General features: G+C 36.7%; 2 protein-coding genes across 2 annotated transcripts; both read right to left on the bottom strand.

Moving 5' to 3' along the window:
- Positions 1 to 6,710: 6,710 nt before the first annotated feature.
- Positions 6,711 to 7,779, bottom strand: LOC129774076 (uncharacterized). The gene is made up of 3 exons (XM_055777774.1): positions 7,761 to 7,779; positions 7,387 to 7,700; positions 6,711 to 7,202 (listed from the first exon to the last, which is right to left on the bottom strand). The coding sequence occupies exons 1-3, from the start codon at positions 7,762 to 7,764 to the stop codon at positions 6,711 to 6,713; spliced, it is 810 nt and encodes a 269-aa protein (XP_055633749.1). The 5' UTR covers positions 7,765 to 7,779.
- Positions 7,780 to 17,113: 9,334 nt separating this feature from the next.
- Positions 17,114 to 19,805, bottom strand: LOC129778250 (chymotrypsin-1-like). Its single transcript, XM_055785030.1, has 5 exons — positions 19,728 to 19,805; positions 18,599 to 18,781; positions 18,211 to 18,524; positions 17,561 to 18,138; positions 17,114 to 17,496 (listed from the first exon to the last, which is right to left on the bottom strand). Exons 3-5 carry the CDS (start codon positions 18,278 to 18,280, stop codon positions 17,353 to 17,355), a joined length of 792 nt encoding a protein of 263 aa, XP_055641005.1. The 5' UTR covers positions 18,281 to 18,524; positions 18,599 to 18,781; positions 19,728 to 19,805; the 3' UTR covers positions 17,114 to 17,352.
- Between the last annotated feature and the right edge of the window lie 7,345 nt (positions 19,806 to 27,150).

Raw genomic sequence — 27,150 nt, 5'->3', positions numbered from 1 at the left:
TTCAGGTTTTTCCTGCTTTTCAGACGGACACTTGAAAAAAAGCTGTTTTTTCCCCAAGAAACGGACCTTTTTGGGTCGGAAGAAATCGTTCGAAGTCGGTGTGGATTGTTCCGACTGCAGGACGTACGTGGGAAAGGGATTCTTCGTTGTATCTGATAGTTTTACTGATTGTTTGTATATTATGTACAGTAAGAGATTTTAAATAGCTAAGAACAGGAATTTGAAATGCATATTCGTTAGCAAGACGGGACAAGATTTAAGAAGGAATTACACAAACGGTTTCTTGTTTAGAGGTACTTCTGAAAATTTTTTAAAGAGAGGCTTTTGCATCAAAGCATGTCTACTTTTGAACTTATCATCGGACTAAAGTGTTACTAAAAATGTAGAAGCGTTTGTGTCTAGAGACATGTACAGGCAATCGACGTAGGTCTGTGGTTGTTCATAACAACTGTTCTTGAATTGATTCCTGAAATTGTTCAAATTTAAATATCTCGTCTCACTTGACCATCCTTGTCAGAAAAAGTATCTAGTGCTCTTCCTCTTTTCCAAAGAATTATCGCCTTCTTGTCCAGAACAATCACCAGATCTCCTGGTTTAATTCGCTCGAAGCATTTTGTCAGCAACGGTGTGTACTCGCAAATCCTCTTCGTTGTTGATCGTATATATCTGCACTTCTGTAGAATTTTCGTAAGGCTTCCATCACTGATGGTACTGGTTCGAGAATAAAAGTATGTGCGATACATTTTTTAGTACACGATGTACAGTGATTGGTAAAATAGAGTGCCCACTCATTTGCTTTCATTTCTTGCATTTTTCTGGTTAAAATAAATAGTGAGCACATCGTAATCATTCTTAAAATCTTATTTTAAGAATAACTTATAGAAAACAGTTTGTTTTCCAAGAAACAGTATTTAAAAAAAAGCCCACTGTGAAAATCGATATACTTTCGATATGTTTCCATCGTGCGACTCCTCGATTGTTTAAGTTTTGAGCACTTTTAGAAGCAACTGGCTTGGCTGTGGAGCATTTGCACACGAATTCGCACTTGGTGAAGTTCGGAAAAGTGGAGAACCAGGTGGGTGACGTCTTTAGAGAACCCCTATTGCACTGACAGGAGCCAACATATCGGGTATCCCACTGACATTTTCCCTTTGTTTTTACATGAATTGGGTATCCCACTGACAGTTCTGCTTGAGATTTTGCTAACGATCCTAGCATCAATCATAGCACCCGGCTGTGGAGAACGAAGTTATTTAGAAAACGATTCCCTATGCATCTGTTAATTGGTCGTTGGAGATGTCGAGAGCGACGAATCGCACCGGGCGACTGACAAGAATACGACAGAAAAATCAGAAAGTTACCATCCGGTAGATCCAGGAGATGCTCCAGTTTTTTGTTTTGCATCGAACTGTCCGTCGTCGCATCGAAGCGCATGGGTTCAGTAGCAGGAAGGATTTGAGGCGGCCTTTCATTAGCAAGGCGAACAAGGTCTAGCAGATCAAAAGCGTCCAAGGAGCACGCTGATAAGCCGCTGGAGTACTGGAAAACGATGCTGTGGACAGACAGTGGCTTTTCAATCGTAAGAGGCAGGTTCGTGTGTGATGCAAGACGGGTCAAGAGTTGTTGGATCGTCACATCCAAAGGACGGTCAAACACGGAGGAGGCAACGTGATGGTGTGGGCAACTTTGTAAAGATTGACAGAATCATGACGACAGAGTCGTAGTGCAACATCCTGCATGAAAAGCTCGGGTCTCCCTCATCATCGGGATTTGAATAGCGCTTCGTTTTTCAGCAAGATAATACGGCCAAGGTAACAAAGTCATTCTTCCGATCGTGTCGCATCAAATCCCTTGAATGGCCCCCACAAAGCCCGGATCTTAATCCAATTGAACGCATGTGGGCCATCCTCGACGGGTCGACAAAGCCGATGTCGTCAATAAAAACAATTATTTTGAAGCCCTGGAGCGCGCATGGGAAGTACTCGTCGCACAATACCTGAATAGCCTTATGAAGAGCATGCCGAAGCACTTACAGGAGATCTTGAAGGCTAAAGGAGGTCATATCAAATATTGAAATGTTCTTGTTTGCCTTCAGTTAAGTTTATTTCAAGCTTTTCTGATCTGGGCACTATTTTTTGTCTCTGTTTTTTTCTGGAATACAAATAATTTTTTTTTCTGAGAGAAAAAATTTATTCTTCTTAGTGTTTGTTACCGAACTCCTCCAAAACGGCTCGACCGATTTTGATGAAATTATGCTCAAAAAACTTGGTAAGCATGAGAATAGGTAGTAAACTATATACGATACCGCTATGATACCGATTACTATATATTTATACCTAATAGGGTGGCCCTATGCAGAAAAAAAATCAGACCTTTTTTTTCTTAAATTTGGCTTCAAACAATTCATTTAATCACAAATCCTATACCCTGTACCCTATTTTTAATCGTGGTTTTAGTTTTTTTATACTAACAATATTCGAATAATTTACACGGCGTTCGTTTTTCAAACAGAACGAATTTATTTATGTTGTTTAATGACAGAAGGCGCTTCATCGAACTTTCATTCACATATTCGCAAGTAACCTCACTTCGTCTAAAGCCGGGCGTATCGCTGGCGAGCAGAAAGTATTTTTGAATAAGCACAACAATTTATTGTTTATTGCGGTGCTAGACTCATAGAAGGCAACTGCACAGTGACGCAAGAAATTGTGAATCGAAGAAAACAATAATCTGGAATTCATCGTTGACGCACATCGTTCACACGACTCTGTCCATGTTCTTCTTCAATAGTCTGGTTAGTCGACAAAATCAATAGGCCCTGAGGAAAGCGATGGTGTAATTTCCTTACAAATTCCAGATACACTGCGTTTCACAACTATAGAACCACTCATTTTTTCTGAGTTTTCAGAGATATGTAAGAAGTCGGATGAATTGAAGTATATAATGTAGGACATAACAACTATCTTCGTTTAAACTGACCGTTTGAATTTTATTGTTGTGTCCAGGCACGAAACATTCCAAAAAACAATAATTCCAGTGTTTCATAACTATAGAACCAGACGGGAAAACTCTCACTTCTTTACAAAACTAACGTCAATTTCACATAAATTACAATAAGTTCCTCATTCGTAGGTCATCTTTAGTTCTCAATCAAAATAAATAACCCATTCGGTGTGGTTTTAACCAAGCTACGCCATGTTGTAGTGTGTATCTCGTTCTCCGCAAAAGATACTGCTCTTTTAAGCTCTTCAACTCACTCATACTGCTTGTAAGCTGCATCTACTATTCGTACGATTACTACTCATAAGTGCTTGATTGAGTTTTGATCTGGTAAATAAACTGACCAGTCCAGAATCTTAAGCCCCTATCCATTGAACTATGCCATGACTTCCCGGATTTTATGAATTGATGCCAAATTACCCAATTATCACATTGTTTTTGATGTAAACACAGCAGTAAATGATTGGGAAGTACTTCTTTGCACTTCTGACTGTTCATTCGTGTTGATGAAAAGCTGTCTGAACCAGTCCGTTTTGAAAATATGTTCCTCAAACCATCAAACTGAATTAGGAACTTATTGTAATTTATGTGAAATTGACGTTAGTCTGTATTATAGTGACTTTCAACTCATTTGGCTGGTTCGTCACTTTTACTTCCATTTTTGGAAGAATGTCGGGAGTGAGAATTGACTCGTGACCCTTAGCGTGAGAGGCATGGATGTTACCACTACGCCAGATCGCCTCCACTGGTTCTATAGTTATGAAACACTAGAATTTTTGGTTTTTGAATGTTTCGTGCCTGAACACAACAATAAAATTCAAACGGCCAGTCTTTTGAATGAAGATAGTTGTTATGTCCTACATTATATACTCAGAAACTCAGAAAAAATGAGTGGTTCTATAGTTGTGAAACGCAGTGTATGTCTACTGATCAACTACTTACCCATATTCTGAAATCCGATCGAGTCAGAATTACCCAAACGGATTCCAATTTTGCATTCAGTAATCTGTTCGACTCAAGTCCAATCGAGTTTTGCAAATGTGGCAACTTTGCCACACAATACGATATAGCCAACATTGAGCAACAATTATGTGAACCAAAAATGGTTATGGATTTTCGGGTGGAATAAACACGTTTTATAGGATAGGATCAGAGCTGATTTTTGTCACTGTCACTGCTCATATTTTAGCTACTATGACGACCATTGCAACATTACTATCGAACGACGTGCAACAAAACACAAACCGACAAAACAAGTTGTTCGCTCTTTGCTGATGAATGGTTTGTCAGAGTGCTCTGACGATCAAAGCATGTTGCTTGTCATTGCACTATTGTGGTCAAGACGGAAAATACTATGTCATTTGGTGTTATGGAAGTTTATACTTTTTTTCAATTTGTTTAATGGAAATTTACACATTTATCAGGGTTTATAGGGCTTCGTGAATATCCTTATTATATAAAAATGCTAAACATCGAGGAGAATAAAATATATAAATGAGTATAGGATCTGCCAAATACGTGCATTTGGATGCCGGGCAGAAATTTCATCGAAGGAATTTCTTCATTATCCTCACATGTGAAGATTTGTCATTGCTAGTTGAAATTTATGTCCTGAATTCAACCGCTATAAACACCTTATGTGTAAAGTAAGGAATTGATACATGTAACGAACTGTTTCCTTATCTTAGTGTGTCTGGGTTTAATGGTAATTTATTGAAATTTAAAAGAAGTTGAGGAGAACAATTAGTTGATATTTTGTAATAGAATCAAAAGATATCTGCTAATCCTTCCCATTTTCAATCAGGTTTTTATTTGAAAGGAAAGTTAAACCGGTCGTCTTGTTTAATGAGTTCCATAGATTCTCAGGTGATTCGTTGGGACTTAGCAGTATGTTAACATCAATGCTTCCTAATTCTAGTAGTGTATAAACATTTATAAATAACTAAGAGAATGATTGGGTTGGAGTGGCGCACCTGCAATTGCGGTATGACATTTATGCTGGAATAATGAGGGAGAACTGATAAGGTCAATTTTAATTGAGGATAAATTATTGCCCCGTTAAGCCCCGGATTGTTTTTGCTGCGGTTTACAATACGCATCAAAAACATTTGCACAATATTAGTATCGATATTTATTGTATAAATAGAAAATAGTCAAAAATTCGGCTTGAGAGAAATCACATATCGTGAAACATCCGAAAATAAACCATGTCCTTTTTTATTTCCTTATTTAGTAACTGTCAGTCCAGTGATTAATGTTTTTCTAACGAAAAGCTCAATGTTGGCCCCTAGGGACTGACATGGGGCTCAATGTGTTAAGCAAGCCAAATTCTGGTAAAATCAAGCTTGTTATTCAGCCATTCCATGCCAAATCGATATAGTGGTTCTCAGATTTTCATGACAATTGGTAGTTATATTCCTTATCGCGGAATATTGAATCCGTTTTTTTTTATTAATTTTTCATTATTTTTTATTCTTTCCGATTAACATTTTAGAGTGGTCCGCCAAATCAACTTTTAACATTTTTTCCAAAACTGACTTTTTAAAATTTCATAAACTTTAGATACAGGACCGATTCAAATGATCGACATATCAAATTGAAGCCAATGAGCTTGTCTTTTTTGAAAAATATTTCCATTGCCCTTTTGTTTTCGTAATTATTTATTGTATTTGTGTTTTATCGTTTACATGATTTAGGAACCAAAGGCAATATAATTTTTATTTTTTTTCTTGAAAACTTTTTTACATAACATATCCAAAAATCGAAGAGATGAATTTTTCGTTTTTGTGTTATGATTTTTCAAAGTTAACAAGTTTCATCTAAATTCAATCTTATTAAAAATGCAATCGTAGAAATTGATTTAAGACCTTACGTGTAACATGATAGTCTGGGATTAGAAATTATAATAAGTATTGATAATGTAACCATGATACAGTCGCTATAAATCATTGTAGGCACATGGCAGTCTAGTCGCATATGAATATTGAACGAAGACTAAAAACACGTTAACTTTAAAAATCATAACACAAAAATGAAAGGAAACACCTCTCTGATTATTGGATATGGATAAAAAAAATCTCAGTTTTCAAGAAAAAACATAAAAAATATAGCGTCCTTTATTTTTGGCCATGTAAACTATAAAAAACAAATACAATCAATAATTACGAAAACTAAATCCAATTTTTCGCAAGTGTAATATATTTTTTCAATTTAGGCTTATTGGATTCAATTTGATATGTCGATCATCTAAGTCGGTCCAGTAGTTCAAAAGTTATGAATTTTTGAAAAAAAATCACTTTTGGAAAAAGGGGAAAAATGGATTTTTTGGACCACTGAATTTTAAAATGGAAATGGGCACCCTAATGGAACAATAAAAAAATACGAGGTTAATATCCTGCGATAAGAAACGAAACTACCAATTTTCATGAAAATCTGAGAACCACTTTATCGATTTGGCATGACTGATTCATAAAAGAGCAACCTGAAAAATGAAACAAAAACTATAGAAATTTTCAAATGTTACGAGAGAGTTGTATTGGAATTTTTGTAAGAAAAGAGGTGGGAAGTTGTTTTAAATTATATTTTTTATTAAAAAGATTAAGTTCGTCTTTTATTGAAACATTGCTTCAAGCTAACTCAATTCAACAAACATCTGTTCTCATATAATAACCCTTAACATATATCTAGTAATATAAAACCTGTCTTGCAATCTAGTTGTTTGAATTCATCTCTGTGATTGTGTCGTTCCAGATGTAAAGGTCTGACATAACCTTATCTGAAAGATCCTTGTTCAATTTGACTAGAAGAATATTAGGAAGGGTTTCCGCTCCTAAACCAGTTCTCTGATCAGAAAGGATTATCGCCAATGCACTGAACGCTCTTTCAACCGATACCTGACTGGACGGTGTAGTCAAAACAACCATAGCTACGGAGTGTAGTTCCGGGTGGGTATATTTACGAGCTACCCATTGTTTCCACACATTGAAAGTATGGGGCTGACGATCCTGTGTATCCAAAGCTCTTATTTGATTATAAAAAGTTGAAGAATTGTCAGAGCTTGTATTGAATGTCCCACCAAACATTTTGTTCAATATATCATCGACTTTGTCGTTAAAGTCAAATGCATTCGTGTGTTCCTTTTCATCAGAAGACACCACTGGGCTTAGAGAGCGAATTCGTTTCCAAGTATCTGCAATAAAATTCTGAAAAGAACATATTATTTTAACATAATTCAACATAAGAATTGATAAAAATAATGTCTAAAAATGTTTTTTTGTTTGAAAAACAAAAAAAATCAATATTATATTACCAAAAGAATTTTATAATTCATTTACATAAAAAAAAATAGAAAAAGGTTGGGTGTACGTGCACGTTACTGAAAAATACCTGAATTTCTGCTTTCTCATTAGTAGACTCAAAAACTGTAGAATCAAGGAAGTTCAACCTCGGATCCAAATATAAAGATGCCTTAAATGCCATGTTGTTGCGAAGACGTTCCAATCGATTTGTGCATGTTGATACAAGGGCATTAGAGAAAGGATTGCCTTTCAGCATACTGACCTCCTGAATGGCAACCAACCAGTCGATGTAGAATTGTGACAAGGGATAATGATCGGCTTGCATAACCTTTGTACAGTGATATAACGGCCTGGTAGCATCAACGTAATCTCTGATAAATCTCCAATCATCCTTGCCCAAACCTGAAAATGTATTTTTTTCTTACATTTATTTATTGGAACGATTAAATTGTCTTAATTTACACATTTCAGAATACTGAGTTCCCAGTTCAACAAATTTCGCTTCTTGCTTTAAAATGCTAGACAACATTTTTTTTTTACGGCAGCAACCATGTTGCTGCCGTTGTCCACCGTAATGCTAAAGATTTGCTCCAACTTCAAATCATAGACACGCAATGTTTCCAATACTTTATCACGCAAAAACACAGCAGTTTGTCTCTGGTCTACTTCAATCATTCCTACAACAGAGATCAACATTAATTCGTTGGCAATAAAGAAATATACATAAACGAAAATACCCAAGGTTCGAATCACCAATTTTCCGTTAATTCGTACTGTGCGTTGATTCCGAGAACGTGACGACCATGCCGTGATGCAGAATCCAATTTGATAGATACCAGCTTGTGTTTCATTTCGACTGCCATTATTGATTTTAGTTTGTTAGCTGCTGCAGAAATCCAAACCTTGATGTTTGATCTGGATACTTTTATGTTCACAGCATCTGCTATAGTATCAAGCAACATTTTCAGACCCTCCCATTGAAAGCAGTTCAAAGGCAGGTTGTGTTGCGTGACAAGCTTTATGGTTCCTTCGACATACGTTCGCTTGTCGACGGAAACAAGGCGCTTAGTGATTACTCGTGACCTTTTTTCTTGATTTCCATCGGGAAAGAGCCCTTTAATTTCCGCTGCCGTTTTATGTTTGTTCCGGAAGTGTCGTACCAAATTTCCTGAATCGTAATTCTCCTGTATATAAGTACAACCACTGTCAGGATCAATAGAACAATAATATTTAATGCCTTCGATTTTGCAACACTCTTTGGCAATTTCGGCAAAACTTTTCCTGCCGTGAGCTCGCTTTCTCTGCATAGAGGAACACCCCACACTACTGTTCTCACCTATCGGCATAATAATTCTTTAAACAAAAATCAAACTCAACAACCGGAACGGAAATCGTAACTTTGCTCGACAATCTACGACAATCAACAATTCGTTACGGACATTTTTACAGCCTACTTGATCGGTCAAAGCGTATTGACGGAGCTCGGCAACAGGTATCGTGTTGCATCGTACTCCGTCAGTCACCATTTGACCAAGAATTTCGTCAGTAGCAAGTGACTAACGTTGCACGTTAGTTGTCAGTGATATTGATGAAACTGTGCAACTCTGGATAGGATAGGATAGGATAGGATAGGATGAAATTTTAAATAAAAAATTAGCTCTACATATGAAATGTGTTCTATGTAAAAAGTAATACATTATCTGCAAGTGGGAGGAAATTTTGAACGAAAATTGTTCTTGATGATGACTGTGTTTTCTATGCATTTAAGCGACATCTAGTAATAATTTTCATTCAAGCTTCAACAATTTGAATGTTTTTCCGGGTCTGCCAATCTGATAGAGAGTAAATTGCTCCACGAATACGGATGAATTATTTTGACGTTTGTTTTGGGACAAGGCGAGGTTGCCACCAGTGTTGCCACACGTACAGATTTATCTGGAATGGTACAGATTTTTTCTTTATTTTTGGTACAAATTCTGTACGGTACAGAGTACAGATTTTCGTCAAAAACTACAGATTGGTACAGATTTTTTCCATTTGTAAAATTTCTTACATTTGAACAAAGCAACATTAAGGTACATGACAACTTTTACGCCGCTGTATCGCTTGGTGTTGCTGACCTTCAAAACATCTACAATGCAATGATTGATCAGATTCATAAGGACGAAATTCCTTACAAGGATCGTTTGAAAGGTTTCGCGTCGGACGGTGCGACGTATGTTTTGCCCCAGATCAACAGATTGAATCGTTTGTTCCACGATGCTATACGAAGAGCTGAAAGATTTTTATTTGATCATTGAATCACCTATGCCTCAATCCTTGGAAACTGTCGAGCGATTTTTTTCTGAATATAATCAGAACAAAAATAAGCTTTGAAATTTATTTATTCATTCATTTTCGTCAAACAAATGTAGACTACATACTTATATATTAATGTTACAATATTTTCGTAATTGAAATATTATTCCTACGGTATATGTTTCTTGTTAACTGTTTTTTATTCATTGTTGTGTCAATTAATTCGCAGTGCTGATTGAATACACGCATCATGCGATTGATAGGCGCAGCAACGATACGAGGAACGCTATTTTGAGATCAAATGATTTGGTCAAACATCGTGGTGGCAGCTCTAAAAAAATTATAAAAAATTATAGTATTCAATCTAGATTCAAATAAACTATGTATAAGCATCATCAAACACACGAATGACTTGCAAATATAAATGTAATATTTGTAGTAAATGAATGAGTATTTTTTTCATGCTAATAAATTATTTTTTTCTCTACAACGAATTTTTTCGATGGTAGAGATTTTTGTAAAAAAAAGTACATTTTTGATCCCTCTGGCACATATTTAAATGTGGCAACACTGGTGTTCGGGTTCGATTCCCGTTCTGGTCGGGGGATTTTTTCGTCAAAGAAATTTCCTCGACTTGCACTGTGGTCACGCGTATTCTAGAGCTTGCCCCTCGGAATACATTCAAGGCGTGTTATTTGGCTTAAGAAATCTCAACTTAGTATTAATAAATGACGCTAGTTAATGCATACGTTGTGACGGCAAAAGCTCCAGAGGGAACGTTAACGCCATTCAAGAGGAAGAAGAATTACTTGATCCACGTTCAGTCATAGTTCGTATTTCATTTGTGATCTCCAAATTACCATAAAAATAATACCCGAAAATGAACGATTTGGTAATCCTTTGGGACCTTCGACCACTCAATCAGCGCCACTGTCACAGATCAATCATGGCTTTCCTGGGACGCTGGAAAGCGCTAAAGTGCAGCGTAAACAAACCGAAACTTCATAATTACAATTTTCTTACTGGAGTACTTGTAATTGATTACGCGTTTCCCACTTGAATCAACGGTACACCGCAAATGAACTCCCTCGACGTCGGTGATGATGATGATGGTGGTGGCGTAATGTTTCAATTAGCAAACAGCCGCCAGAAATTAACACCAACCCGAAAATGCAGATGAGACACACACAAACTTTGTCAAAGTTTAATTTATAATCTAGACAAATTTGCTCCCGCTTCACCAGCCCAGGAGAACAGGGAAAGGGTTACCACGTCTCAGGCCAGCACACAGTTCCACGCGGCGCAAGGTACGATGTTGTAATCCTTCGGGAAATGGACTATCGGCTGGCGAGAGGCAAATTATAGATTACAACCATCCACCGGAGCAAACCCGGGGGGCGCCCGTTCAGGTTCAGCAGCTAGAGAGCAGCAGCACGCGAGAGAAGAGGTGACAGTGATAAATTATTAATTTAATACTCCCACCGAAAAACGGGGTCCACATCCAGAAGTGCCGCTTCCAGAGATTTATATGGGACACAGTATCTCGACTAGATCTCAAACAATTGCAACTACTTAATATTCCGATTCTAATTTATGTGCGGAATCAGTGCGCGAGGATTTCTCCGGAGGAAGCGAAGTGTGCTCGAAGGCATTTGATACTTACAAATATGCCCGATTTTCGCCGGCAGCCGGCAGGAGGGGCGTGAAAAATACGGTAAGGGTAGCAGCAAACCAACAGATCTGGGCAAGTGGAACCCCTGCCGCTGGGAGAGTTTTTCCAACGTAGCAATAATAACGGTAATTTTTGAGAATTTCCGATGTGAAAGGAGCACACCAAGCGCGATTTGCATAATCAAATTTATTTAGCTAATTAAATATTCCGGTTGTTGCTTTATGTATCTGCGGAGATTGAACGATTTGTTCGAGAATATCGCCGGGCCGGGACGGTTGATTTGTAATCCCGATGACAGGTTTAAATCTGTGGTTCCGATTACATGGAATAAATTTTGCAGAGAACTGTTTGGGTATCGGTGTCAAATGTTGATTTGGCAAATCTCGCGGAACTGATTCGAACTTGTTGATTTACTTTTAAATATGGATAATTTTTTCAGAAAACCGGAGTAAATATACTTCACCTCTATCAAAACCATGGCTAATTGCTATATTATTAATTATTATGGATCATAAAAGGAAGGTGAATGTAATCTCCAATGAATTGATAACGTGTGCTTTCAAAAATAGACTAACTTCGGATGGCAATGGAAAAAAACTACAAGGCGTAATTCAATGGAATAAATTTTCCTAAAATTGCATGTTTATTAAGCCTTCTACAAAAATGCTTCGACGCCCTGCTTTGGTACAAGGTTTATAATCGAAAGGTCCATCTACTCTAGAGATCTAATAATCTGGTCAAAATATCACATCTTCCTCTTCCGACAGACACTTCATTATTCGGGAAATAAAGAAAACGATAAGGTTGAGCGTTAAGAAGCGTTGAACATTTCGATCAACCAGAGAAAATCTTTTGCTTCCAATATCTGACCATACATTTAAGAGTAAGAAAACACGGATCGACTTTCACAGGCAAACTACCGTACATCAGTTCAAAGGATAAGCAAGAACGGCTTTTGCGGAAAAGTACCCAATCTCTAATCAAAAACGACTATTGAAAGTGTGGAAAAACCAATGTGAAGTATAACAAGATCGGCATTTTCAGCCTACGATTAAACATAGTAGTGGAAGCATCATACTTTTGGACTGCTGTATGTGAACTGGTGATGGAAAATAGATCCGAATCAATGGAATAATGACATCAACACCATTAATGAGAATCTGCGAGAATCCGTAACAAAAACTGGAGTAGGAAAGGATTTTTTCTCCCAGCATTGTCAATTATCCGAAGTATTGCCTAGGCATCCAACGCTCTTTTCGTGTATAAGCTTCTAAAACCCTTAAAACCTCTAAATGCCAAATTTGGTTCCATTTGCTTGATTAGCTCTCGAGTTATGCAGAAAGCTATGTTTCATTTGAATGACAGCCCCCCTTAAAAAGGAAGAAGGAGTGTTATACCACAATAGAAACATTTCTTGCCCCCTAAAACCTCCACATACCAAATTTGTTTCCATTTTCTTGATTAATTCTCGAGTTATGCAAAAATTTGTGTTTCATTTGTATAGCAGCCCCTCTTAGAGAGGAGCGAGGGGTCTCGAACTATCATGAGAACCTTCCCCGGCCCCAAAAACTCCTACAAACAAATTTTCACGCCGACCGGTTCAGTAATTTCCAAGTCCTTAAGAATCAGACAGAAAGACAAACATAAGGACAGACAGAAATTCATTTATACAGCCATTCCATACCAAACCGATATAGTGGTTCTCATATTTTCGTCAAAAGTAGTAGTTTTGTTCTTTATCGCGAAACATTAGACCCGTATTTTATTATTTTTTTTATTAGGGCGCCTATTTCCATTTTGGGGTGGTTCGAACACCATTTTTTTTCACTTTTTCCCAAAAATGACTGGGTTATGATTTTTCAAAGGAAAAAGGAAAGGAAAAGAGGAAAAAATGATTTTTCAAACCATCGGTTAACTTTGAAAAATCATACTTTGAAAACGAAAAAACGCCTGTCTGGTTTCGACATACGTTATGTGAAGAAACCTCTGCTTTCCTGAAAAAAACATAAAAAAATATAGCGCCTTTGGTCCTGAGACTAAGAGAACAATAAAAACGAATACAATCAATAATAACGAGAGCAGAATTCGAATTTTCGTAAGGTGTAGCATTTTTTCAAAAAAGAATGGTTTTAATTTGATATGTCGATCATCTGAATCGGTTTAGTAGTTCAAAAGTTATGCATTTTTGAAAAAAGTCATTTTTGGAAAAAAGAGGAAAAAGTTGATTTTGCGGACAACCCTAAAATAGAAATGGCCATCCTAATAAAAAAATAGTCAAATGTTTTGCGATATAGAACAAAACTACCAATTTTCAAGAAAATCTGAGAACCACTATATCTGTTTGGCATGTAATGGCTGTATAGATAAATAGCAAATGCAGCGTTCGCTTTACGAACAATGTGGATAGAGAAAATATTGCAATTCAAGCTCCACCCGTTTTCAATTTATGGAGTATAAACAAGTGATTTCACAGTATTCACGATTCATCAGTCATTCAGCTAGCGCCCAGCCGGCAGAGAGGTTTTCACAATTACCTTCATCAAGGCCCAGAGTTTAGTTTAACTTTCCAAACTGACCATTTCAAGACTTGAGGCAAATGAAATGAGAAATTTTAAAGTGTCTATAATTCAAACCATGATCCACCGCATCCATTTCTATGCCGTCTGGTGAAGAGTGCTTTTGAATTATTGCACAGCAAATTACAGTTTTTCGGAAAAAACCATAACCCGCCTTGAGGCGGTGTTGGACACTTGAGTGAAAAAAAATCCGACTGAAAATTAACATCAGATACTGCTGTTTTGCAGAAACTCAGTCTATTTTTGTGTTTTTTGAAAGGTTTGTTTTCCAGCACGGTGTGGGAACATGTTGGAGAAGAAATTTGTTTTTGCTAAGCCGAAGGCCGAAGAGCTACTTTATCCACTGGATGTTGACGTCGACTAAGGAATAACTATTACGAACGGTTAAAAAAATGATTTTTTTTCAATCAGATACCCAACCCGGAAAAAAAGCGAATTACTGGTATTGTGGTATAAATAAAAAATCCGTGACTTTAGAAAATTGTCCTTATGTTTTTCGATTCTCTCCCCATAAATATGATCTACTATAGTTTTTTCACGCATAAAAAAATGGGTTTTAGAGGGTTAACAGAAAGGGAAGAAGGGAAGAGCGAAAAACGGAGAGAAGTGTATGTATACAGCCTTTCCATGCCAAACCGATATAGTGGTTCTCGGATTTTCGTGAAAAGTGGTAATTTTGTTCTTTATCGCAAAACATTAGACCCGTATTTTTTTATTTTTTCATTAGGATGACCATTTCCATTTTAGAGTTGTCCGAAAAATCAACTTTTTTCTCTTTTTTCCAAAAATTATTTTTTTCAAAAATTCATAATTTTTGAACTACTAGACCGATTCAGATGATCAACATATCAAATTAAAGCCACCTACACCTGCGGAAAATTTGAATTCCGTTCTCGTTATTATTGAATGTGTTCGTTTTTTATTGTTTTCATAGTCTCGAGACCAAGGGATATGTTATGTGAAAAATGCTCAGCTTTCCATGAAAAATATAAAAAATATGGCGCCCTTGATCCCGAAACGATGTAAGCTATAAAAACAAATATGATCAATAATTACGATATGATCAATAATTGCTGTTTTTTGATTGTTCCATTCAGTTGAGAGTTACAGGGAGTTAACAATGGAAGTCAACATAAAGAAAATTCGGTACATTTTACACTTTTTTTTATAATGGTGCCAATGCAAGCCAGGTCGCTGAAATTGTGAGTGATGTTAATGGTGCCGATACTGTAACAGTAAAACGCATTCCTTTTTTTATTTTTGATGACGTTTTTGAAATTTGAATAAAAAAAATAACCAGAAAGCGTTTCTTTTAAGAATAGCGCAAAATGGTGAGATGTGTTTGTATATTTAGACCCTTCAAGTCGCCAATGTATGCATGCTATGTTGAACGCTTGTTTGGTGCTGGATGGTTTATGTTTTACGAACGATGTCTAGAGATGTGATACCACTGATACAATACTAGATAACATGTAGCATGATATTTGATACTTGCAGGTATTGTCATTGTTGTTATTTCCATGCGTTATTAGATGTGGAATAATGATGCTGGTGCAACAAGTATATAATCGCTTGTAGCCGAGTGTATGTTAATTGCGAAAAAGGAACCGGAATAGCGTACGAGATAAATTTTCAATGCATTGATATGAAACAAATTCCGACATACGATCAGCTTGTGTATTGTTCTGCAAGGGCAAGAATGGATCGTCAATCAATTATCATTAACTGATTCTACAATAAAACACCATTTCAGCTAACCAAAACAATTTTTCTTTGCAATTATTTCTAGCAGCATTCTAAAATAATATCCGAGGTTATAAACAAGCGACTTGAATGAAATAACAGCGTAGCCCTACGTCAACAATGTGGTAGTCTTGGACACAACCTTCTATAATTTTCTTATGTAATTTTTTTTTGTGCGACCCCTATCCCTCGCACAAAACAGGTTTGCCTGTATAGTCTTTCTCAGACTTTCAAACTTTCTTAGTTCATTCGTCTCTAGCCTTAAAAAAAGGCCAATTCGGACAACGAATCTAAACACTCGGAGAAAATGACCAATGACCAAATGGGCATTACCTTGCTGTCGCTGTAATCTGGTCGCTAGCAGGAAGACTAATAATTCGTGAATATCTTTTTGGTGATTTCTTCCGATCGATCAATTAATTTTCCTGAACTCGAGCATTGATTCCGGGATAAAAGTGGCTTTGAAGTACAGTAAATTTCAAGCCGGATGTGAAGAACGTATTTTTTCAGCGGCGAGAGCTGAAAGCGGTTGCTGTCGACAGTATCACCTCATCACACACTCGATTCGCTTCGGGTTTTTCTGTTGCCGTTCTGAGTGTTCTTTGGAGCGTTAGAAATTTAATTCCACTAAGAGATATTAAAGAACTACCTGATAATTTCGTAAGTTCAATGTTTTAGTATCGCTGTGGACAGCGAGAGTTTGACAGTATATGATAATTACAAGAGTTAATTTGAAAGTTTGCTCAAAACATCGTTTTATGGCTTGGCGAAACATTCGTGCCCCTCATTCCGTGAAAGAATTCATTCATCGTCCCTTGTCAGTGCTACTAAATGTTTATAGAAAAGTGTTTCATGCTTGCATTTATGTAATGTTTGTTTCACGCCGGTTATAGTTTCATAGTCCTACGTTGACATTGCGGTCGTGTCTTGGACACCACTCTTCTTTAATGATTCTGATTGAGCCCGCGATACCATGACTCAAGCGTGTTTGTGGCCCCTCTGGAAAAAAAGGTTGAGTGTCTGGACCCTGCTCTGGACCCCAACAGAATCTACATTTTTGGATAAAAAACTTTTTAAAAAAGTCTTACACGTTGTTCATTTATCAGTACAATCCATATCGTAAAATAACAAACCTAAATTTATACAAAACCACAAGTCGAAACGAGACACCTCAGATCAGAGAATGTGAATTAAATGTTACAGATGTCAAAGAGGCCTGTCACACCCTGACAGACTCCGAGCTCTCGCCCTCTTCTTCGGAGATACTCTCGTGCCCATTGTTATTCCACACGTTGGTTTCGGGCTAACCCATTCATGGAAACAGAGCGCGTGCGGTTCCCGAAAAAACCGGAAAAGAAGAAATGATTTTTTATTGATTTTCCAAGTTGCTTTTTGTTGTCAAGCAACCGCTGTCATCGGAGGCTCATCTCTGGCAGGATTGCTCCCGTTTTCACACTCCCATTCATCAACGGAGAAGAAAGAATATAAAAAACCCTAGACGGGACGTGGCACGCGTACATCTCGTTTTCTGTACGGAGGCTAGGAAAAGGGGTTGATTATTATTTATTCGCAGGGTAACATGTGTGCGCTCTCAACGCACTCACACTTTATCGGGTTTCCCACAGCATCCGTGTGCGGAGGGACACTTGTCACGTTGTTTCATTTCCTATCTACTTTGATACTCCACGGTTTCATTCTTCTTCTCGGTTTATTATTAATACAATAAAAAAGGGTATCATTTTGTTGGACTGTGGTGTGTATCGGGTTACTTTTGGTTTGCGTCTATCCACGATTTGAACTCGGAAACGCGTGTGAAAACGTCCGGCGAGCCGATGCCGCAGAAGCGTGTCCCATAGGACACAACTCCGGCGAGTTCATTGTTGCATACCAGCGGTCCCCCGGAGTCACCCTAAAATTGATGCAAAGAATGATCAAGCGCTATCGCAAGACGCCGATATTTTTCCGAAACTTACTCCACAGGCACCTTGTCCTATCCTCGTAAAGGTGCACATCTCCGTAGGATTGACTGGAAAACTTCGGGCTCTGCACTCCTCATTGGTGATGGTGACAAGTTCCGCTTTCTGTAAATCACTTGGCGTCCTCCCGATTCTTATGGGCATCGTATAGCCCCAACCCGTCAGAAGGCATGTTTCGCCACCACCCACTTGGTTATCGGAGTACTTAATAGGTTGCACACTATCGTTGAACACAAACGGTTCGTCCACGCGGATAATTCCAATATCGCTTCGATTCAACTCTATGTAGTCCTCATGGATTTTGTACCACTCAACCATATGACGTGTTCCCTTGCTTCCGTCGTTCCGCAAATCGTTTGTCCCAGAAACAATCGACAATCGGCTGGCCTCAATGTCATCCAGACAGTGAGCCGCCGAGATGACGTACCGTGGGGCAATAATCGAACCGCCGCAATTGTGTGCCCAGGTTTTAGGACCAAATCCATAGAACGAGTTGATCATAACCTGGAGCGATATTTGATACGGAATCCGCTCGTCGGCCCGCTGGCCTCCGACAACTTTGCTCTGCTCGTCGCCTAGTGATGGTTGAACGAAAAATAGGTAAAAAAAATTAAAATCGGAAATAAAAGATTTCAACTCTAACTAACCATTGACAGTAGCCGCCAGACTGCATAGTGTAAGGACGCCAACTAGTGACAAACTTCGCATCACTTTCATGACTGTAATTAATGTTTGCTTATTGGTGGTGCTATGTTCCGATTATAAAGACACGTTGTGAGTGGCATCGTAATGAAATTTATACTGTTTTACCACCGTCGTTATCATTTGGCGATTGGCGGTTGGCGATTTACGGCGGAAGCAGGAATGTAGCCAGAGTTCTGTTGGTGATGATTTAATTTTTATTTCGTATGTTTACTACCGAAGGTAGGGGGCCTCAACGATCAGAACTTTTCGAGACAGACTAGAAGGTTAAAAATTGTAGGTTGACAATGCGGGTGTCTCACTGCAATCGAATTCGCGGAAGCGTATCCATACCTGTGCTGATAAGCTGACGGAAGGTGCACCGTGCTTTGAATAATTGATTGTAAGTGTCGTAATTAAGCCTGATGCAAGTCTGTTAATTTGTCAGTCAAATGGTGCACTTCACCTAGAGCACAGACCTTCGAATATGCATGGCTTAGATAGATATAGCAGTGTGAGGTGTGATTCCAATTGTTGCTGTGAAATGGGAGAAAAAAACATCAACGAAATTTCATCGATACCTAATTATAAAATTCATGCAGAAATTGAAGGTGTTCTCTCAAGTTTATGCCAATTGAGGTTCAAGAAAATTAGAGCAAAAATGTGAATAATGTTCAACAAAAAAAAAACGAAATTCATGCCAACTCGTTGTATATTTAAAATCACAAAAATATCTAGACGACTTTATGAAAAATAGTTTTTTTTTGTAAAATACTTTTGTAAAATCTAACTCAAATACAATCAGAGTTAAAAAAAATTATTAAAGAATGAAACGTAGGAAATTGTTCTATTTCTGTTTTTTTTATGTTCAACTTGAAAAAATAGAACGTTTAATTGAAAATCGATAATTTGACCGCCATCGGTAGAACTATGAAAGGGAAGGGAGGTAAAAACCGACACCCTTAGTAGAAGTTGATTTTTTTCTTGAATTTCACAAAAAAAGGTATCTCATCACGTATTGATAGTCTAAGTATCTGTCAATAATGAAAATTGTTTCTGAGGCAAACATTTTGCTAAATTGATGTGTGCAGATGTGTCGGAAAAATAAGAAAGAGTCGAGAAAGATGGACACTAACTGAAAAGTTATATTTTTAAAATTCGAATTGATATACTCAACAGGTTTTTGAGGTCTTCAAAAAGGCCTCACAAATGATTGAAAAAAACGGCTTGACTAAAATCACCTAGAAGGGCCTTGTAATTTTTCTCATTTTTTCATATCTCAAACAGTTTCCAGCATCCGGAAGGACAGATTCGGGTTACGTTTCAAAAACCACTTAGCTAGGCTCTTTCAGCCTTCTGAGTAGGTTTATTAAACGAATGCTTCAGTCGGTCTTTTCCGTCAGTTTGAAAGCCACTGGCATGTCTTCCGTCATGGACTTCCCATAGAATCTTCTCTGTAGGTCGAGAAGATGTCGATACTTACAACGATTCTGTTACCTCCTTTTGGATCTTTTTGTTCCTGCTGCTGACTGAATACTGTCGGAAGTGGTCCTATCTGTGGTGAAATAATGGAATTTTTGAGGTGCCGTATGAGAGTTGTTTTTGGAATGTTGGAATTCAATGCAGCTGTGTTCACGGAGGACCCTCCCTTAATAGTTTCTTCAATCCGCTAGCTCGTCCATGAACTCCAGTTACCCTTGCAAACGTAGTTAGTGACCAACTGCTAAAAAAGGAGGGGTTAATCAAATTGTTTCAAAACAACATGTTCGTCTTTCCCTTCGATGGCTTTCTCGACTTGATTAGTATTTTTAACATCAATATTTTTGGAGTAAAGGCGAGAAAAATACCGCCGATTTGATATAAAAAGGATGGTGATGGTAAAACACTCACGAAACGAAAACTACCCAAGAAAATTACTTATTAACAATAAGAACCTCTTTTCCCACAGACGAAAATTTACATCGAACCATTCTTTGCAGATCATTTTTATGTTTTTATTTACAATTTTGACAGAAGACCAGCTACCGTTTTGTCTCATATTCCGAACACTTAAGCTTTGATGGTTTATTTCATGATCCATCCGTAAAATACGGAACGCGAAACACGAGAAATCTCGTAAGCGGTCCGCAATATGTTAACATAAAAACAACAAACAAAATAGTTGATCATTGGTATCATTGGTTTGACTGTCACTTTTTGGCAAATGTCTAATATTATGAATTATAGGCTGTATCGATACCTGTGAATGATGTCAACATGAAGCCTATACATCAAAGAATGTCTGTGTTTTCATTATTCAATTATTTATAACATTAAAGTTCAGTAAATTTACATTTGAAAATGAAGTGTTTGGAATTTGAATCATGCGTAGAAACTTGATTCATATTCCGAACACTACTTCAATATTAATTTTAATGATGATTTCTGCATAAAATATCATTTTATCACTATCAATATCACTTACTTATTGAAGGTTCATACATTATCTAGCGCTTAACATGAACACAACAAACAAAATAGTTGAAACAACTACAAAAACTGAAAAATGAGCGATGCTTGTTTTTGACGGAATTTGCTAACGCAAATATTTTATCATTGGTTTCGACTGTCACTTTTTTGCAAATGTCTCATATTATGAATTATAGGCTGTATCCAGAAGGTTCAGTAAATTTAAATTTGAAAATGAAGTGTTCGGAATTTGATTCATATTCCGAACACTACTTCAATATTAATTTTAATGAAGATTTCTGCATAAAACAACAAACTAAATAGTTGAAACAACTACAAAAACTGAAAAATGAACGATGCTTGTTGATGCCGTTTTGTCTCATATTCCGAACAGTTCATTTTTAAATGTAAATTTACTGAACTTATATGTTAGAAATAGTTGAATAATGAGAGTCTTGACATTCTTTGGGTTATAGGCTACATTTTCACATCATTTATAAGTATCGATACAACCTATAATTTATAATATTAAGCATTTGCAAAAAAGTGACAGTCAAAACCAATGATAAAATGTTTGCGTTGACAAATTCCGTAAAAGACAAGCACCGTTATTTTTTCAGTTTTTGTAGTTTTTTCAACTATTTTGTTTGCTGTTTTTATGTAAAGTCCTAGAAAAGTAAGAAATGAATGAAAAAAAAAATATTTTATGCAGAAATATTTATTACAATTAGTATTGAAGTAGAGTTAGGAATTTGAATCGAGTTTCGACGTATGATTCAATTCCCGAACACATCATTTTTAAATGAGAATTTACTGCACTTTAATGTTATAAATAATTTCATAATGAAAACCCTAACATTCTTTGGTTTGTAGGCTTTATTTTAAAATTCATTTACAGGTATAGATACTGCCTATAATTTATAATATTGAACATTTACAAAAAAAAAGTGATAAAATGTTTGCATTAGCAAATTCCGTCGGAAACAAGCATCGTGAATTTTCCGATTTTTGTATTTTAATTGCTGTTTATATGTTCGTTCGGTAAGAATCTCGTTACGAATCTACTATAAATTGTTAAAAAAAATCTTTTATAAAGAATTCTTTATTAAAATTAACGATAAAGTAGTGTTCGTAATTTGAATCAAGTTTCGACGCATGAATCGAATTCCGAAAGAACACTATTTTCCGGCAAATACAACGATAGTTTACAAATTAGGGTACAAGGACAATTCAATTCTGGTGCAACAGTATAAAAAGAACATTTGTTAACAAATGTTTGCATGCTCTTCCCTTGCAAAACGCAGGTCGCAGGTGCAAACCAACGAGAGTTAAATTGATTTTCTTAGCCAGCTCTTTAACTTAAATCACAATAACAAAACCGGGGTCCTGAAGTAACAGGGCGAACTCGGTTATTATATTAAATTTTTAAATAACATATCCAAAAATCAGAAATGTGTTGTTTTTTGTTTTTGAATTATAATTTTTCAAAGTTAATCGTTGGTCTAAAACTCATGTCTCGCTTTTTTTTTCCAAAAATGACGTTTTTCAAAAATTCATAATTTTTGAACTACCTAATAGATTTGAATAATTGACATATTAAATTTAAGTCAATGAGCTAGTCTTCTTTGAAAAAATATTCAGTTTGCAAAAAAATGGAATCCTTTTCGCATAGATCTCGTCTAGTCGCATAGGAATATCGAACGAAGACTAAACATGTTAAAAATAATAACTCAAAAACGATAAAAAACAAACCTCTGATTTTGGGATATGTTATGTAAAAACTCCTTAGCTTAAAAAAAATTCCACAAAAGACTAGCTTATTCGCTTTAATTTGTTAAATCGATCATTTGAATCAATCTAGTAGTTCAAAAGTTATGAATTTTTTAAACAAATGCATTTTGGCTGTTCGGAATTTGAGACAAAAGTGTTCGGAATATGAATCAGTGACATAAATAGTGTCCGGAATTTGAGACAAATGTGATTAATGTAATTTTTAGTTTTCCACCATGAAAATATATTTGTGAATCAATTTTTTTGAAGTCAAATGGAAAAGAAGGCTCTATTGTATCCAAAAATCAAATTAGTTTCGCGAAAGAGTACCATTTTGAGTAATGCGACACTGTTTAATGGCCACCAAAGCTTAAGTGTTCGGAATTTGAAACAAAACGGTATTTTATCATTGGTTTTGACTGTCACTTTTTGGAAAATGTCTAATATTATGAATTATAGGCTGTATCGATACCTGTGAATGATGTCAAAATAAAGCAAAGCATAAATACATCAAAGAATGTCTGTGTTTTCATTATTCAATTATTTATAACATTAAAGTTCAGTAAATTTACATTTGAAAATGAAGTGTTCGGAATATGAGACAAAACGGTAGGTGTACACAGTTAGTGTCAAAAGTATTAATACACTGTATTGCAAGTTTGTGCATCCTTCAAAGTTGAAATAAAAATGGAATTTATCAATACATGAGTGTCCATCTTTCCCGACTTTCCCCTAATTGCTGTATATTTTTGCATTGCTCTCTCCATTTTTCATTTGCTTCGATTGATAGCGTGTGAACGGACTGATCAACCAATGCATTAACATGGAGATAACCATAAATAAATCGACTGTTGGACAGCTTTGAAGGTTTTTTTTTGAACATATTAATGTTAACCAAATGTGCATAAACTTATTGAAATATAAGTTTATGAAATGCTATCTTAGATGATACGATTTATCGCAAACTAGATAACAAATCAAAGCAATAAGAGAAGAGAATGTATTTGATCTTTAGTTCATGCAAATTAATATGGTCCGTTGGAATTTTCAATTATCATCAATTGCATTTTGGCGAGCTCCAGTCACCTCAGCCTGTGGAAAGATTAAGGTAAATGATGTTGATGTGCCCGATTTTGGGTGTTTTCACGCAACTAGTAAATGCAAATTGATTTATCTTTATAAAAAGCACATGTAAACAAGACGAGTTTGGGTTTGTTTAAAAGCTTATAATACCATGAGGTCATCGAGATGCATTAATTACATGATCTAAATATATGAATCTGATACAAATGGTGTGCAAGCATGATGTTAAAAATATTTGTAAGTGTTATAATCCAGAAAAGGTCCGAATACGTACCAAATAATCATCTGGTGGTTAGTCAAAAGTAAGCTCAAATTAGGTGCGTATTGACACCAATAGAAGGTGGATTTTATAAACCTTTCAAACATGTGAATCCGTAAAAATATCCTATAAATGTATTGTAAATCATGAAAAAGACAATTTTATTTATATTGATTTTGAATACCTGATTTGACACAGGTACGCTGAATTTGCATTTAAAAAAGTAGACAAACTAAGACAAATTTTTCGACTGGACAACTCAACATCATTAACCTTACGCAAAATCCTACATTGGAGAAAAGTTCCGATAGTGCGATGGCGATCTCATCTGAAGCTTCCTTCACGCAATATAGTTTTAGGATTGTGTTTGTTCAGCGAGCAAAAAATAGGCATAGAAATAAACTTTCCTCAAAACTAATGCGCCTTGATCCCTGAAAACAGAAGGGGTCCTTTTCTTACGTTATTTATGTTTTCCCTTCTTCCTCGCATCATTTTGTTGCCTACGAGAGGGGTCACAGTCATCAACATACTGCGCTGTGCGCTACCGTGGCTGGTCAAGGGATGCTTTGGACATTGATCTTCGACCAACATCTTACAGACGTCAGCATCTGGCCCTGCTGGTACTGGTACCCCTGCGAACGCGGCTGGATCTTTAAATGCTATTTAAATTTGTACTGCATCCGAGGCTAGGTATCGAAATTTGCGTCCCCTTAATGAGAGGCTGCATTACTGGTCAGCGGTGATGCGTAGATATGAGCATAATTCAGCATTTGCATCCCACCCTAGTCCCAACGGTCAGTTCAAAGATGCAAATGCGGAAGATGACCCCTCGCTTTTTACATCTTCATGGACCAGTTTGGCAAGATAGACACACCCTGGGCGGAAGATGTTGCCACCGATGTTAACCGTTGAACTGGACATCACCGGTTCAGAGGTTGCACCTTTTGGCTAATTGACGCTCTGCTCTATCGCCGGGTTGTGTTGATAAGATGTTTGTTTTTTTTGCACTCGCAAGATGCATCTGGGGACTGTTTTGTTAGTTAACTTCTTCGAAGATGTTTTGCCTAGAGCGGTGATCGGTGTCAAGGAGATCGTGATTCTGGGTTTTTCGTTTGCATAGAAAGGGTTGTAATAGTTCTAGTTCTGGTTTGCAAAACCAGATTTTTAATATTACGCAACTATTAATATGAGACGAAATTTAATGTTTAAATACGAGGTTCCTTGAATCAGGTTTTCTAAATCGTGTTTCGTCCGTTTTTTCGAAGGCATTTTAAAAACGCGAGAAAATTGTATTTGCTATTCAGCTTGTCAGGAACATTTCAATATGAACCGTTATACATATCTTTCCCAATAACGGAAACAATCAGGATTGAAGAGTCAACAAGTCACTAATCTACTGTCATTTGCCGAATGATACCAATAATCCCACTGCCTTGAATTAGTTCCGGGAAAACCATTCATCACCGGTAGTGGATCGTTCCACGTTCGAAAATCTGCACTACTCTTCCCCGGGAGCCAGATTTAGTGAAAGGACAAATCCACCTCCACCATCGACCGTGTATCAAAGCGCAAACGAGTCGAGCCATGGCAGAAGCAATACACAAGGGTAATTAAGCAGAGCCGTCATTTGCAAGGGATGGAACGGTGTAATTAGCAATCGATAACGACATCGAATCCCGGCGGTAGTACCGAGATGAGCTTAGGAACAATAAGAGCTGCCAAGAGCTAGGCTAGGACCCGATTGTATACCCCTCCGATTGTTCCTTCATCGGGTGTAGGAAATGAGATATCATCGGAACGGTAATAAGCGGTAATTTGAACTGTGTCGGGAACTGCGCGCCTCGACTCCGTCTCTCAGCCGGCAGAGAAATGTTTGAATCCGCCCACTACGATTACACACATTTCAACTGGTTGTCGCAGTTGCGGACAATCCCGGTTGCGAATCGCTTTCGGCGGTTTCAGTCGTTCAACCCCAACCCCATTTTGGATTAACGTTTTCCCGCTAGTTCAGGACGTTTGCCACACCGTACATAACATGTGGTGCACATGTCATCAAGTGTTTCCCACTCCTAAAATGTTTCGTGGCTAGCCATCGATTTGCAGTGGGATGATGATGTTATGCGGTCATCATCTGATACCGAAGAGACAGTATTTATTTCGCAAAGCAGTGATGAAATCTGCGTTTCGGAATAAGTTAAACAAATCCGAATCCGAACCGAATTTATTATTGTTTCACCGTATAAAAAACGACCTAAATATTCACACGATGATAAAAATATTGCACTAACACTTTGACCGCCCCGTCACCACGATGTGGGTGACGCTTTCCTCGCTGAATTTGAATAGGATTTTCAATTGGGATTTGATAGAATAAGCATGTAAATGTAAGTATGGGAAATGTATAACAATCATAAAATCAAAAAAAAAATATAATTTTTATACTATACTATTAAACGGTTTTATTTAGCATGACCTATTGTAAGAATGTTTGTATGTTTATCTGTAGGGTTGTCCCACATCAATAGAAATTTAACCCCCTTCCTGTTGACCGATTGATAAGAAATTTGGAACACAACTTTATCTCTGCTGTCGTTATAGAACTGCTATTCCATGATCTTGAAAATTCAAGATGGCGGCTGCTACAAAATGGCGGACTATATATTTTAATCAAAACCCCATCAATATGGGTATCAAATGAAAGCGCATGACTAATAGAACACAGTTATACATGAAAATGCAAATTCAAAATGGCCGCCATCACAAAATGGCGACATTTTTTTTCAATTCATCTATATGGGTATCGAACGAAAAGGGTTTGACTAGTAGAACATACTTATTTGTGAAAATGCAAAACCTCATCAATATGGATATCAAATGAAAAGACCTGACTAGTGACATTAGATCATGAAAATTTCAAGTTCAAAATGGCCAATTACTTTTATTTATACAACTCCCGCATAGAGCTATTCCACCCCAAATCAGTCGGCTGCTAACGCGACCCTCTACGATTTTTTTGAAACTTGGTACAAATGTGGAAACTACATAAAATTACAATTTTCATTATTATATGACCAATTCAAATTACGACTGATTTTTAAAGAAGGGCGTAATTAAAATGATTGAACTTTCTTCCAAAAAATTGTAATTCCAAAACCAGATATCTGATTGTTTGATTGTTATGATGTTTGACAAAGTTATTGGAAAATCAATAAACCGTTACATTTTAAATATATTAAAATATATTAAAACTAAAATACAATATTAAATATATTAAAATCTTTTATATCTTTATCTTTCGTCTATAGTAAGTTTTTATAACATATCGTCCAAGTCTTCACTTGCGTAT

Source organism: Toxorhynchites rutilus, chromosome 3 (genome assembly GCF_029784135.1).
Source record: "Toxorhynchites rutilus septentrionalis strain SRP chromosome 3, ASM2978413v1, whole genome shotgun sequence".
In the NCBI taxonomy this organism is placed as follows: Eukaryota; Metazoa; Arthropoda; class Insecta; order Diptera; family Culicidae; genus Toxorhynchites; species Toxorhynchites rutilus.
Note: the sequence above shows the minus strand (reverse complement) of the source record. Positions and strands in the feature narration are given on the sequence as shown.

Bases quoted from the DNA above. Each gene is read 5' to 3' on its own strand.
- LOC129774076 (XM_055777774.1), bottom strand. The intron at 7,203-7,386 runs GTATTTTTCAGT...TGTTCTTTTCAG, and splicing joins ATGAGAAAGCAGAAATTCAG to AATTTTATTGCAGATACTTG.
- LOC129778250 (XM_055785030.1), bottom strand. From the start codon at position 18,280: ATGAAAGTGATGCGAAGTTTGTCACTAGTTGGCGTCCTTACACTATGC. The intron at 18,139-18,210 runs GTTAGTTAGAGT...AACCATCACTAG, and splicing joins TCTGGCGGCTACTGTCAATG to GCGACGAGCAGAGCAAAGTT. The intron at 17,497-17,560 runs GTAAGTTTCGGA...CATCAATTTTAG, and splicing joins TAGGACAAGGTGCCTGTGGA to GGTGACTCCGGGGGACCGCT.